This window comes from Stylophora pistillata, chromosome 12, assembly GCF_964205215.1.
Source record: "Stylophora pistillata chromosome 12, jaStyPist1.2, whole genome shotgun sequence".
NCBI lineage: Eukaryota > Metazoa > Cnidaria > Anthozoa > Scleractinia > Pocilloporidae > Stylophora > Stylophora pistillata.
Window position 1 is genome coordinate 2,968,756 of NC_142530.1, and position 13,058 is coordinate 2,981,813.

A 13,058-nucleotide genomic window follows, 5' to 3' on the forward strand; every position below is an offset into this window, starting at 1 on the left:
AAATCAGTTTCAATCATGTCGAAAATCTCCGACGAAAGAAGCAAGACAGGAATTATTCGCAAGGAGGGCTCGATGCGCGATAAACTCCGATTGAAAATACGGCAGAGAATTCATAACTTGCCGAGCGGGGAAGGAGATGAAAATGTTAACACTCTGAACCAAGCAGAGTCGGTCAGAACACGGCGCGATCATGGTAGGAAAGCTTCGTCCCGAGATGAGGTACAGGTAAGAAAGTTTCCTTCTCTTCTGTTCACTTTCGCCTAATTTATTTGAATTTCTGCATACGAATTTTGCGCTGCAAAATAAGGAAGTGAAAGACCAAGCCTCGGCTTGATGTGGTCCAATTAATCTTAATTTTTCTTTAATGTAGTTTTCATCCTTCTTCAGACCATAGATGTACATTTTCACTGCGAGATTTGTTTCAAATAACGATATGGTGTTATTTCTGTTGCGCAAAATAAGTCAGAACTGTGAATTAAAATTGCGATCGGTCATTTTCTTCACTTAACAAGTTTTTTTTTTCTTATTTGCCACCTGTTTTGTAGTACCTGCCGTTTCAGTTACTCAGTTCACTTGCTCGCAGAACCTTTTAGATAATAGGGATAAAACTTTTCATATTTTAAACTTTGCTTCGGTGCCGCTCTTACTTTAAATTTGCGATTAAAAGCTTAGAAGCCTCGCTCAAGCTTAAAACAGACGCGTGCATTTCAGACTCGCGCGTTTTCCCGCCAAAACAACTTGTCATATTTCTGCCCTTGTTATCGCATGCTGTGCCAACTTTCACAATTTTCATTACCTTTTATATTTAATGATTCTCTATCAAATGAAGGGTTAGTTGGTCGAAACAGGTACTTTTCTGAAGAGTTATGAAGTAAAGTAGGAGTAATAAAATTGCAGTTTTATGTTTAACAGACTGTAAAAGAATTACTTTCCAATGATTCGAACTCCAAACACGGTAAAAAGGAATGCGACGGCCATAGAAAAATCAGAGAACATTCACAACATTTCGGAGAGACCAGAAACCGAGAGGTCCTTGGAAGGAATCGCAGAAACACGCTTACCGACCGGAGGAAAGAGACAGATGGTACAAGACCACGGGTGGAAAATCCCAACGGCAGGCCTTTGGGGGAATACCCCAGGGGTAAGCCGCATCGCAGAGATGAAGTACTCCCTAAAGATAAGTCGAGCTGTGAAGGTGAAGGGTCTTTAAGGAGATACATCAAAGATAAGCCTTACCCCAAGGATAGGTCACACCCCAGAGATAAAACAAACCGCGGGGATATGTCAAACCCCGTGGATATGTCTGTACCTCACGGCTCGGGTAACAAGGAAAACTTTGACACGAGACATAATACGCAACGAGATGAAAATCACGGCGAGAGCATCGGAGGTGGTCGGAGTAACAGTAAACTTCCCCTTTCTCCAAAGCCACATAAATTGGGACAACCGCTTCACAAGGAAGAGAAATGCTCATTGAAGTCACAGGTAAGGTATTCGTACAGTTTATTGACTGAGTGGGAGTTCCGGACGGGTAAATCATATCAAACTGTTTCCCCACTGCGATGGACATTTGTTTTTGTCGGTTCCAGCCTGGCGCGGCCGCTAACCCAGATGCGCTCCTGAGCAAATTTTCAAAATGGCGGACAAGCCTAAGAGAGAGATAAGAGAAGCAAAGCGATTCTGCAATGAATACTCAGCATACACCCCTGTTAAAAAGGTCATTTCACAGAGAAATGATACAAAATTGTATGATATTGAAGTCACGGAGGTTGAAAAACCCAACAAAAGACTGAAAATTCACTACATTGGCTACAGTACACGCTTCGATGAGTGGAGACCCTTCAGGGTTCTGTCCTCGTGTACCGGTTCACAAGAGCCAATACAAAAGACCAAACGATACACAATAGCTAACCGATAACCCCTAAACAAAGAAAGAACAATGGTAATTCCCTTGTGAACCGGTAGACCAGGACAGAACCCCCTTCGGGGACGGTGAAGCATCTGAATATTTTCCTTCGAAATTGTATAGATTAGAAGGCTGCAACAAAAATTTATTGGACGACGTTTAGGGTAAAAACAGCAATCTAACCTGAAAAAAATGTACTTATTTCGACTCTTTCGGAAAATAACTTTACAAATCTTACTTGTTTATCTCGTAAGTAAACGATGGTGAAGCGCTTTCCGAGCTACCCGATTCTTCTCCCACTGCTTTCACGCTTATAAAACAGGAAACGAGCAAAAGGAGGAGGGTGTGGCTGTTTTGACTAGCCATTTGACGAGGTTCAATCTGCTCCTTGTTCGACAATTTACATATCAAAACAAAGAAAATTTGTCCCTCTCTTTGATTTTGGCGGTACATTTTCAATTTGCGCTTGCGTAAGAGAGAAATCGCCCAAGACTCCTTGCTCGGTCTTGTTTTGACCACGAACGCCTTCTTAATTTTGACGGACCCGCTCGAGAAAAGGTGAAAATGACGAGGGAAAAACTTTACTTTGTGGTACGAAAATACACAAAATGGAAAGCCATGATATTATAGTTCAATATTTCGGTGGTACATTGTTAACTTTTTATACAGAGAGTCGGCAAGATGATATAACATCCAAAAATCGCACTCGATTTGAGTGGACCGATGAAGTGGGCGTGGTCACGAAATTCAGTAAGAGACTATTTGTACCCCGTGAGTTTGATATGTTTACCACAAGGTCATGACTTACTTGCATCATGACCGCACGCTGGACAACTACTAAAAAGACTCTACAATGAAAAAATTTTCCTTTTTTTTCTTCAAGTCAAAAACAATAACCTTATAATTCATCGAGGAACGCGAATCATTGGTTTTTTTATTTGCTTTTTTTTTTCAAGCTGAAGTCAAATGAAATCGAATCAAATAAAATCAATCAATTTTATTATGTGCATACATAGAAGGAAGCGTCGGAGGTTATCTCTATCGAGGACGCTCCCTACATAAAATATAAAATATGTATACTGCAATGTAAAATTTAAGAGTCATTAAGAAATAGGTTAAAAAAAAATATATATATATATATCTATATTATAGCTCTTTGGCATACAAAGCTTTGCTTTCATGTCCAAATTGAGCACTCTATCTAGGATGAGTCATTGCTTTTGCAATTGCGCATGCTCGCTAGTTTACTCTGGTTTGAGCACTCTGGCATGGCTTAGACGATACCACAAAGGTCGGGTCGTTTGGGGTGACCGTCTCGGTTCTCCCACATCATAGCATCAGCACTGCACTGATGAGACCCAGAAGGCCGAAACGGCACTGTCTGCACTATTATTTTATTACGCCAAGGGTTGCCCCAAGGCTCCTCTTGGGCGCATTCAAATGCCATCACCTCCTTTCTAATAAAACTCACCTTAAATGAGCTGTGGGCCGCCCGGAACCTCGACACTTTCGAATCTAAACGGCCATCCGCTCAAACCATTATCTCTAGAATTAACACCCGCATTCGCCAACGCATAACAGCCGCCTTTCACATTGCACCTCGCGCCATCTTAACCACATTCTGGGCTTACCGGAATGTCCTGTGCTCCTTTGCGAATCAGCAACTTATAATAAAGATTTAAACCCCCCCCCAACAAGCCCCTTCGTCGGGTCTCCTTAATTGGTGCATTGTACAGAGGCTCCCCCCCATCTGTAAATAGTGTAAAGAATAAGAAACCTTTCCTGAACAACTAGCACTTACGCCTTTAATGTAATCCAACTCGTCCACAAGCTACGAACAATGAACCCCTAGTAATGCATTAGTTCCCCAAAGCGCCGCACTGCACAGCGGTATTCACCTTCAATGTTCTGTTATTTACGATCGAATGTAATTTCCCCTGATTTGTTGTGATCCCAATCACCGTATCTAAATTATCCAATTATTATAATCAATCATTGTAAGTAATTAACTACCTCTGTAAATAAAACATTAATTAAAAAAAAAAAAAAAGTACTGTCTGCAGTTAGCTATATGTATATATAGCATATTTTACGAAATTTTTACAATACTTTCTAAGCTTACTACGAAAAACGTTAAAATCCTGTTCGTGCACTATCTCTTTAGGAAAAGCATTCCATTGTTTCACAATCTCTTTAGGAAGAGCATTCCATTGTCTCACAACTCTAACAAAGAATGAGTGCGAAAAACAATTTACTCTAGCTAATGGCTGTCTTAATTTAAATGAATGGTTTGATCTTGTTTTACCACAACTATTAAATTCGAAATAATCATTATAGTTGAGGCCATTAAGACCATGAATAGTCTTCTAGCACTCTAGCAAGGATAGATAAGATCTCCTTGACTGAAGGCTGGACCACCCAAGCATTGCCAGTCTTTCTTCGTACGGCGAGTCCATAGATCATGACATCGGGAGAGCGTATTTCGAGGCTCTAAGTTGTACTCTTTCAAGAGCATCAATGTTCTTTTGTAAATATGCTGACCAGAGAGGGACAGCATATTCCAGAATGGGCATAACCAAGGCCTTGTACAGACGAGAAAAGACTTCCTTGTTCCCTGCACCAACATTCCTCTTAAGGAAACCCACAATCTCATTGGCTTTATTAACAACTTTCTGCGTATGGGTGTTCCAGGATAGATTTGAAGACAGTGAGACCCCCAAATAGACCGTTTCGGTGACACACTGAAGCGTACAACCAGATAGCTCGTAAGGATAGCTGGTGTCATCTCTCGTATGGGTAACACGTAGGACCTCACATTTGTCAGGGTGAAAACTAGGTTGCCAATTTTCGCTCCATTTCTGTAGCGTGTTGAGGTCACATTGAGTCCACAATTTTAATTTAAGTACTCGGAAAATGCAAAAGAGCCATGTAAGTGCAGGGACAGACGGCTTTTTACGGACCGGCTCAAGTCAAACCCTACGGCCTTTTTGATGAACTTGCAACCCATCCGGAAGGGATGCAATATTCCCAGTCTTTGCTATGAAAACCCAGACGAGCTCCTACAATGTGGATCAAGGGCTTCAGAACAAACTTGAACCTTTTTTCTTGTATATATACAACCTATCTTTGACCTCTGTACAATTTTTTATCAGGAGAGTTTCAATGTGTTTGCATATCGTTTTTGTTTCTTTCTTTAGAAACAAGCTGCATCGTCCGGTAAAAGTGAATTTTTGTCGTCTCTGGTGAAATTAAAGGACGCTCTACAGGCTCACAGTAAAGATCAAAAGGTAACAGCAGGCGCTTTGAAAATAAGAAGGGGAAAACACAAAATATTGTCTGGATGAAGAATTAAACTTAAACAAATATCAGTTTGTGCCATGTATGTGCAAACCCGCCATGTAACACTGAAGTCTTCTTTAAAGTCATTGTCACGTTATCACGTTTTCTTAAAGCGTCATGCTTGTTATCAAGAGACATTCAAAAAACGACTGGAAGATTTATAAGGTGAATAGGAAACCATCTACATCTGATCCAATTAGTCTGCTCGTCGTGATGAATAGGTTTTGAAAATTTTGGAATATTCTCTTGTTTTAGAGTCCAAAGGAACTATCAATGTCCAAGAGTCAGGTGGAAGTGAACAGTCATCCCTATAAAGATGATGCAGTAAAGACAAATGTGAGTTGACGTTTTCAACGTAAGTTTTTTACTGTGGCTCGTGCAGAGACATTTACAGACTGGAGAGGAAATGCTGTTTATTTTTTTCTTCAATTTTCGTGAATATATTTCTAACCGAAATTTTTTCTTTCTCTCTCTACTTGGTATGTTTTTTGTATTTATGTACCTGATCCTGTTAATTAGCCAATCATGTTCAGAGACCTCAGTTTAACCTGATATCGAGGATGACGTGGATGCATTTGTAACCACTCGTTTTTGGAGTAGAGTTCAGTCTTTTTTGAGCCTTTTATTGTTTCAAAATTGTGGCGTGTGTTTTACGTGAGTTTGAGACTTCTGGACGGCTTTATTAACAGCCAAGAGTTGCGTTTTTGAATTTAATACATTTATTTCAAGTTTAATAACGGAGTTTGGACTCTAGACGCAAAATGTTTTTCACAAATAGTTTCTTTTACTTTTCACCATTGCATCACATGCACCACTCTTTCAACCAATCAGATGCAAAATTAAAACCAATCACAATTTGGTGTTACTTTGAGTTCTCATTGGCTCTTAAAGCTATTGTCCTTTCCTCTGATTGGCTACTGTGATCTCATTGATTTTGGTTTTATAACACTCAGTCAAACAGAGCTCTAGAGACACTTGGTGTTATTACTCGAGTAGGGAAAGCGCTTTCATCCTACACGTGGCTTCTGGTCCACAAAGACACTGTTTAAGACGATAAACATTGAATTGTCTACGCGTTTTAAGATTCAAGACCCCAAGTTATCACCATGCTTTTTGTTAAGAGGGGAGGGGAAGGGGTCGCGTCTCTCCCCTACCCCCCCGGCGGAAAATTAGCAAGGACTTTGTGGTATTTAAGTTGGTCCTTTGGTGGTCTGCCACAAATCTTAACACGAGATGTTCCTCTTACTATAATCCTTTCTGAAAATCATTTGAAAAAGCTTTGTCGTGAGTGCGGTAATTCGTAAAAGAGCAAAGTGACACGACAGTCAAAATTGATTGTGTCTGAGCCTCTTGAAATGGACTAAACCCGTCAAGAAATTTCCTGTTCATTTCTCAGGAATTGCGACAATATTGATCTAAGTTTTGTTCTGCTGAAATTTCTGTCAAAAAAGATAAATAATAGATGGTTTTCAATAGCTCGCCCACGTTTGTTTGCAGTTACAGCTTGTGAAAAAATTTACATTACAGAAGTAAGAAAACTCACTTTGAAGGCGTTAAAAATCTTCCTTTACACAGTTGGTGTTAGTCTTTTAAATTCCCACTGTTTGTCACAGGGCGTTTTTTTTCCCGTCTACTCGCCCACTCTAAAAGGAAATTTCCAGAGCTTCCAAAACCAGATTGTGATAAGGTTGTAGATTGAAGATGATGTGTTCACGGAATTCTCTAATTTACCGAGAATCCTCTTCATTTTTTTCGTGCGGGAGGATTTCTCTCAAGATAGAAACTTTTGTTTCCAACGCGACGCAAAAAAGAAAGAAAAAAAATTGATGAAAGATTACATTTCCTGGCTACGTGGGCAGCAAATCCTTCTTGGCGCTTTTAGGATAGGAAAGATATCCCTGCTTGATATGCCTGATGAATTTCCTGTAAACGGCAGTTGTTTTTTGACACAGCAAACTATGGACACAATTATGCCTCAAAAGCGAACGCACAAAGGTCATTAGGCGATTCACGCAGCCCTGACCTTATTTCGCACGACACGTTGTTGATGTTTACCTAACAAATTTGGATTTTATTAGGAAACCGCTTACCAGAAAAATAGCAAACCATTTTGAGGCTCAGCTGCTTAGCTGTCAGTCAAGAATTTTTTTTAGTTTATCGGAAAAAATAAATCATACATTTAGTCAGCTCCGAGCGCGATGTTCTATCTTGTTAAAAAAAATCAGTTGAAATAAGAAATTATAATAGAGGTTCCTCACGCTCATTACGTGCCTTTTCATAATTTAAGTCGCTCCTACAGAAATTGCCTATCGGGGAAATCCTACTTTTAGGATGAATTCAAATGAGTTTGATTGTTATTCAAATTGATGTAACCGGAGTTATCGCGGTCTAAACAGACATTTGGTCTTTGGTCGTGGATCAAAGAGGAAATAGAAGTCTTTGCTGCCTTGCAATGCGAATGGAAAATTGAACCTGGCGCCAGAGCCGGCGGAATTTTTTCCCTGCCATTCGAGAACTTGAGGATTTTTGGGAAAAAGTAGTCGCAATTGATTTAAAGGTATTTTTTTCATCTTGAGTCATGCTGTATAACCGTTTACACATCAAAAATATTTGGCTTTATCGTACGGAAATCGTTCAAGTTGATATCAAGGATTCGTCAACTATGAAGACGACTTCTTTCGTTGTTTGAAAATTTGGCTTGAAAATTACTTCGTCGCTTGATTCCTGCACCGCGGAATTGATAAATAATTCTGTTTTCGTTGTTTCTTGGTAAGAGACGATATTTGTCTGGCTTTTCAGTGTACAGTGTATATTTATGTACAAAGAGATTGCTGGAATCCATGTCAAGCGCAGAAACTTTGACAATGAGACTTTCAGGCGTTTTAAAATTTAAAAAAATTAAGTAACTCAAAGTTTCGTTGGCATAAATTGAAACACTTTTATCATGCTAAAAGTTCTTAATATAGAGATCGACAATTATGGTTTTTAGCTCGATACGATTGCGGCTTAAATCTTCAATGTAACAAGAGGTATTTCTTCTGCATAAATCGTGAAGAGGAAACGTTTACTGTAATAAGAGAAGTCGGTTACTGTGTAGTCTCGAACTTTCGGCGATTTTTTGTAAGTTCATGATTATTTTCCTCCCGATGTGCTTTAACTTCTCTGCATGAAAGCTGAACGGCATTTGGAAGTTACGTCCAGTGCGTTTATTATCGAGCGGAAAATGGAATCGAAGTAAATATTGGTAGAATTGACAAAAAAAAACCCGCAATATTACCGAGGGAAATTTTCCAAATTTAACGAGGCATCTCCTCACAGAATAATAATTTTGTTTCTCATTCTTCTCTTAAAGTTTTGTCAGAGAAGAAATTATTCGATTTCCTGCGACCAATGGGTTTTACTACACCTGCTTCGCTACTAATTGATGTATTTGCGACCAAAATAACTCCCATCTTTTATTTTTCATAAAATGAAATGAAATGGTTTGGGAAGATTTTAAGTTCTCACGAAATGAAGCAGTAAAAGGAAATCAGGATAACTTTTGAGAAATCGTCGAGGAGTCGAAACTGGCGGTGTTTATCAATTAGAATTCATTTGTCGGTTTTCATCAGATGTTGTGTGGTGTGATCACTCTGGGCCAAAAACAATACCGCTCTCAAATAGATTACAGTTTTAACAATGAAGTCACATCAAAATACGCCAACATTAGTGCGTTTTTATTTGTTCCCTCCACCGGTACTAGAGCTTCATTAGTTTTGGGAAACAGGTGTTCCTGTGTCAAACCTCGCTTTGAAAACGAGACCGTGACATGAGCTTGCGTTGGAAACGAGGCTGTCGGAAAACCTTGACAGAATAACATCTCGTTTTGAACACGAGGCCACGACTCGATGAGCCAACTTTTTTCATATTTTGGAAAAAAATAAAGTTTTTCCTCTAAACTTCGCTGTATATGGTAAAATTTGAAGGCCACTAGTTTAAAGGCCCTCAAAAATATCATATTGCTCAACTCAGACACCCAGGTAATTATTTATAATTTTAGAAAATGTCACGGTTTTCGTTGTTAGTCTTTATTCCATCTTATGAATCTTCACTGAGAAGATCTTGACAATTAATCTCTTAGAAGATCTTTCTTGCTCAAAAATTTGCAACATGCAACATTTCAAAAGACGACTGAGGCAGAATTGTCCAGTATTCAACTCAAACTTTGACGAAAACATGGCCAACAAGATGTCTTTTGTCGCCAGTGATTTTTTTTTTCTTCTTTCGGTAAAATTGAAATAGTTATTCATTGTGGGTTTTTCTCACCGTGTTTCTAATCACTAGAGCTTTATGTTTTGATTCTCAATTTATTTGAGTTCTACCTGCTCGATTTTCATCAAAACTCCGACATCGGCATTGCACTTTTTCCATGGTAAGGTTGGAAGTTTTTCGCGCTTGAAAAAAATATGTTCTTCTCTGTTTGCTCTCCATCTCGGTATTAACACGGTTCAAATTATTTAAGTTGAACCAATGAAGTGCGGTATTTTCAGAATCGTTTTTCAAATTATTTCGATTAAATTAAGAAAGCTTGTTGTTTTGTCAACAACGTAGTTCGCGCCGTTGTGGATAGAAATTACCATTAATCGCAGAAACATCTAGACGAAAGTTGGCGGTTTTCAGAGAAGCAATCAGAGTTTGTCTGAAAATGTGAAATAGTTACAAGTTATCTATAACCATTGCTGTCAAAAAAAAACCAATATAGTTGTTATGAAACATTTAATATAATCTAACTAGCAGGTTAAGAAAAAGTTTTGCCGCGTCTCGCGAACAAATGGGATATTGTAGCAATGCACTATTTGGCTTAAGTCATAGCAATTATGTTTACGAAGAACTTTTGGCTATGAATTATTCACCAAGAAGCGCAGAGAAATAGAATTGATTTTATTCTCCGTAATCTTAATTCGACCGCAGCTTGAGGATCTTGCAGAGTTGACCCATAACCGCGTCCTTGAGATCAGCTCGCGATAATGAAATATATTTATGTTCATTTTATCGCGCACCGTAGTTTTCCAAGTTCAATGATAAAAGTTGTTTCTTGCAGGGTTCCCCGTTAGCAAAGCCGCTTTCACTGAGTACTGACGATTTCAGAGAAGACGCGACAATGTGGCGAATCACAACAACTCGAAAGCTTGCGGAATTTGTAAGTTGACAATTTATTTCCTGTAGTAAATTAGATTTTACGACGTTAACACATGTTATTGACTAACATATTTACTCCGGTGTAAGTTAAATTGCGTGCCTTTCGTAAATACAGGAAGACAACGTTTCTTCACAGAATTTCCTGCCGTATACATCTTCCTTTTTTTGTTTCAGCACTGATTCATTTGTCAGGTAGCCATGTTTTGAGTAACTTCGTTTATAGTTTTTGATTTATCAAAGTCGACCGAAGTCTTCGGAAGAACTTAAGAGGAGAAATAGTTCTCAAAACATGAGTTCTGCCGACGCAGTAATCATCCAGCTACAAAAACAAGACTAAAAATTTCTTCGTGGATTTTATTTCGGTTTTTCTTAGTTTTGCTATCTTCTTAGTAGACGTGGGGTAACATACGTATTTGGTGGTTATTAAATGACGTATTTCGTGCTTAAAAAACCGCTTTTCTTTCATAGGAAAATCAATCTTGGAGCATATTTCCAGTATTAAAATGCAAAATTGAAAACATTTTTTATTCTAAATCGTTGATGTATGCATAATACTAGAATAGTCAATACACATTCTTAACCACGTGACTTCGCTTTATTCGTACAACTGCGCATTAAAGTCTGAGTCCGATGATTCCCCCGGTGAAAAAGAGAATTCCCAGGGTTTCCATAGTAGTGTTGTAATAAACTTTAAGCGAAATATGAGTCCAGGTTTTAAAGGGGCCGTCCCGAAAAAATGCCAAACATCGAAATGTTACATAAATGGCACTTCGGTTAAATTTGAATCGTTACATTGTTACTTTGTGCTAAAAGGTCACGTGTTTACTTTTCGAGGTTTTTTGTCGCGTATGTTTTATTCTTTGTCAATGATTTTGAATAAAGGAAATTCAATCCATCAAATTCTTTGTACCAAAATAACGGAAATTCTATTGGTTATTTAATCTAAATCCATTAGTTCTTGACAAATGAAGGAATGGCATTTATTTTCCCAACAAACTCTAGGTAAGCCGAGAATTACATTGTAGCATATCGGAAAATCTAAACTGAGAACTATTGTTTTCTTTTTAAGGAATAAAAAACCGTTTCAAATAGCTTATTTGATAAGAATGTTTGATAACTGTACCGAATTTTCTAAATATATTCAGATCGATATTAATGTTCAGCCGGATGAATTTAGACTTTCTTTCAGCTTTTCTCCTTTAATAAATTATTTCGCAATATTACAATAATGATTGATCATGGGTTTTGATTTACTTCATAATTCTATAATCGAAATCAATCGAGCTACGACAAATGATAGAACAGCGGAAGGGTTAGCCAAAAAGTCGGTCATCTTCTGCCGAGATTACACCGAGCAGAAGCCGAGCGTCACAGTCGTGTTTCATCGGGGGTTTGTTCGCGGAGATGCTCCCTCCAGAGCAAATCGATGAATTGAAATTCAATTCGCTCTCGCAAGCCTTCACGACTATGACCTTTTTCGAAGAAGAACTCGTCTGCTGGCGGACGAATGAAGGAATGTGTTCCTATCAAAGACAAACTCGGTCTGTCAGATACGAGGTTTGTGTTTTTTTGGAAGCGTTGATAGTTTCTTGCAAGTACGCAAAAAATGGTCTAATTTTTTATGTACTCGCAAGGGTAACTAGGGAATTCCGCATCTGTTTGTTCAATGTGTCAGAGTGCTTTAACCCAAGTTTGGCAGCGTCGGTGTAATTTATTATATGGTCAAACAAATGATTTTCGAAATATTTATTCAGGACAATTTATCTGGAGCGATCGGCTCGAGTATAAAAGTAGAGGAAGACTTGAGCTTTCTGGAACCATAACAAAAAGAAAGGAACGAAAAGATAAGAATCTTATTCCTGATTTAATCAAACAAAAGATAGAAATGTGTCTTACTTAATTAACACACAAATTGTTCCTAGATGATTCGGAAGCCATAAAACTAATAATTTTTATAGCACTTTGTGATACTACAATGTTAGATTTATGGAAAAAACAAACTTTTCTGTCTTGATGCAAGGACGCTGATTAATTCTTTGCGTCAGGGATGTCTTTGGAAAGAAAAGTCTTCGTTTTGTCGTTTTTTTTTTCAGTCGTTTCAGATGTACTGGGTTGAGAATTTTTCGATTATATTTATTAAATCCAGCTGCGTGCAATTTTTTTTTCTACGTGATAAATGATATGTGTCTATTTCAAGCATGTATTTACCTCTAGTTGTCAAATATTGATCATATTCACCCCAGACGCCCGTAGCATTTCTATTCACTTTAAATTGTTGTAGTCATTCAAATCTAAGGTCGAGGTGAGCAGGCGTTATTTTCGAGTTGGCTCATACATTTCTCGTGGCCATCAAACGAAAATGGAATAAGTGCTTTATCTTATAAAACGAACCCAGGTGACAGTCGTTATTTTCGTAGCTTTGTACAGCTAGTGGATTGAGAGGAAAAGTTAATCCTGACCGCTCATCGTATTTCCATAATGGCGCCTACAAACGATTTGTCTCTTTTCGCGCACCGCAATCATGCTCTTTGTATGTTCTGTGTTGACAAGAGTTAATTTTTACCAATGGCGAGTCAGTGTAATTATCACACTTAGTAAATTATAGATCATCTTTATTATAAGCTTTAAAATATCA

At 38.3% G+C, this 13,058-nt stretch overlaps 1 protein-coding gene and 1 long non-coding RNA gene across 3 annotated transcripts in view; one reads left to right on the forward strand and one right to left on the reverse strand.

The window, feature by feature from the left end:
- LOC111323464 (uncharacterized) overlaps window positions 1-13,058 on the forward strand; it is a 26,368-nt gene continuing 13,310 nt past the window's right edge. For both annotated transcript variants that reach the window (XM_022926814.2, XM_022926815.2), the window contains exons 1-5: window positions 1-225; window positions 913-1,485; window positions 5,104-5,193; window positions 5,501-5,581; window positions 10,326-10,424. In XM_022926814.2, the coding sequence (XP_022782549.2) occupies window positions 16-225; window positions 913-1,485; window positions 5,104-5,193; window positions 5,501-5,581; window positions 10,326-10,424 (1,053 nt within the window). In that variant the 5' untranslated portion in view covers window positions 1-15. The remainder of the gene's footprint in view (window positions 226-912; window positions 1,486-5,103; window positions 5,194-5,500; window positions 5,582-10,325; window positions 10,425-13,058) is intronic.
- LOC148718406 (uncharacterized) lies at window positions 3,685-7,274 on the reverse strand. The gene is made up of 2 exons (XR_015993649.1): window positions 6,789-7,274; window positions 3,685-5,553 (listed from the first exon to the last, which is right to left on the reverse strand). It is a non-coding gene; the product is annotated as an uncharacterized LOC148718406 (long non-coding RNA).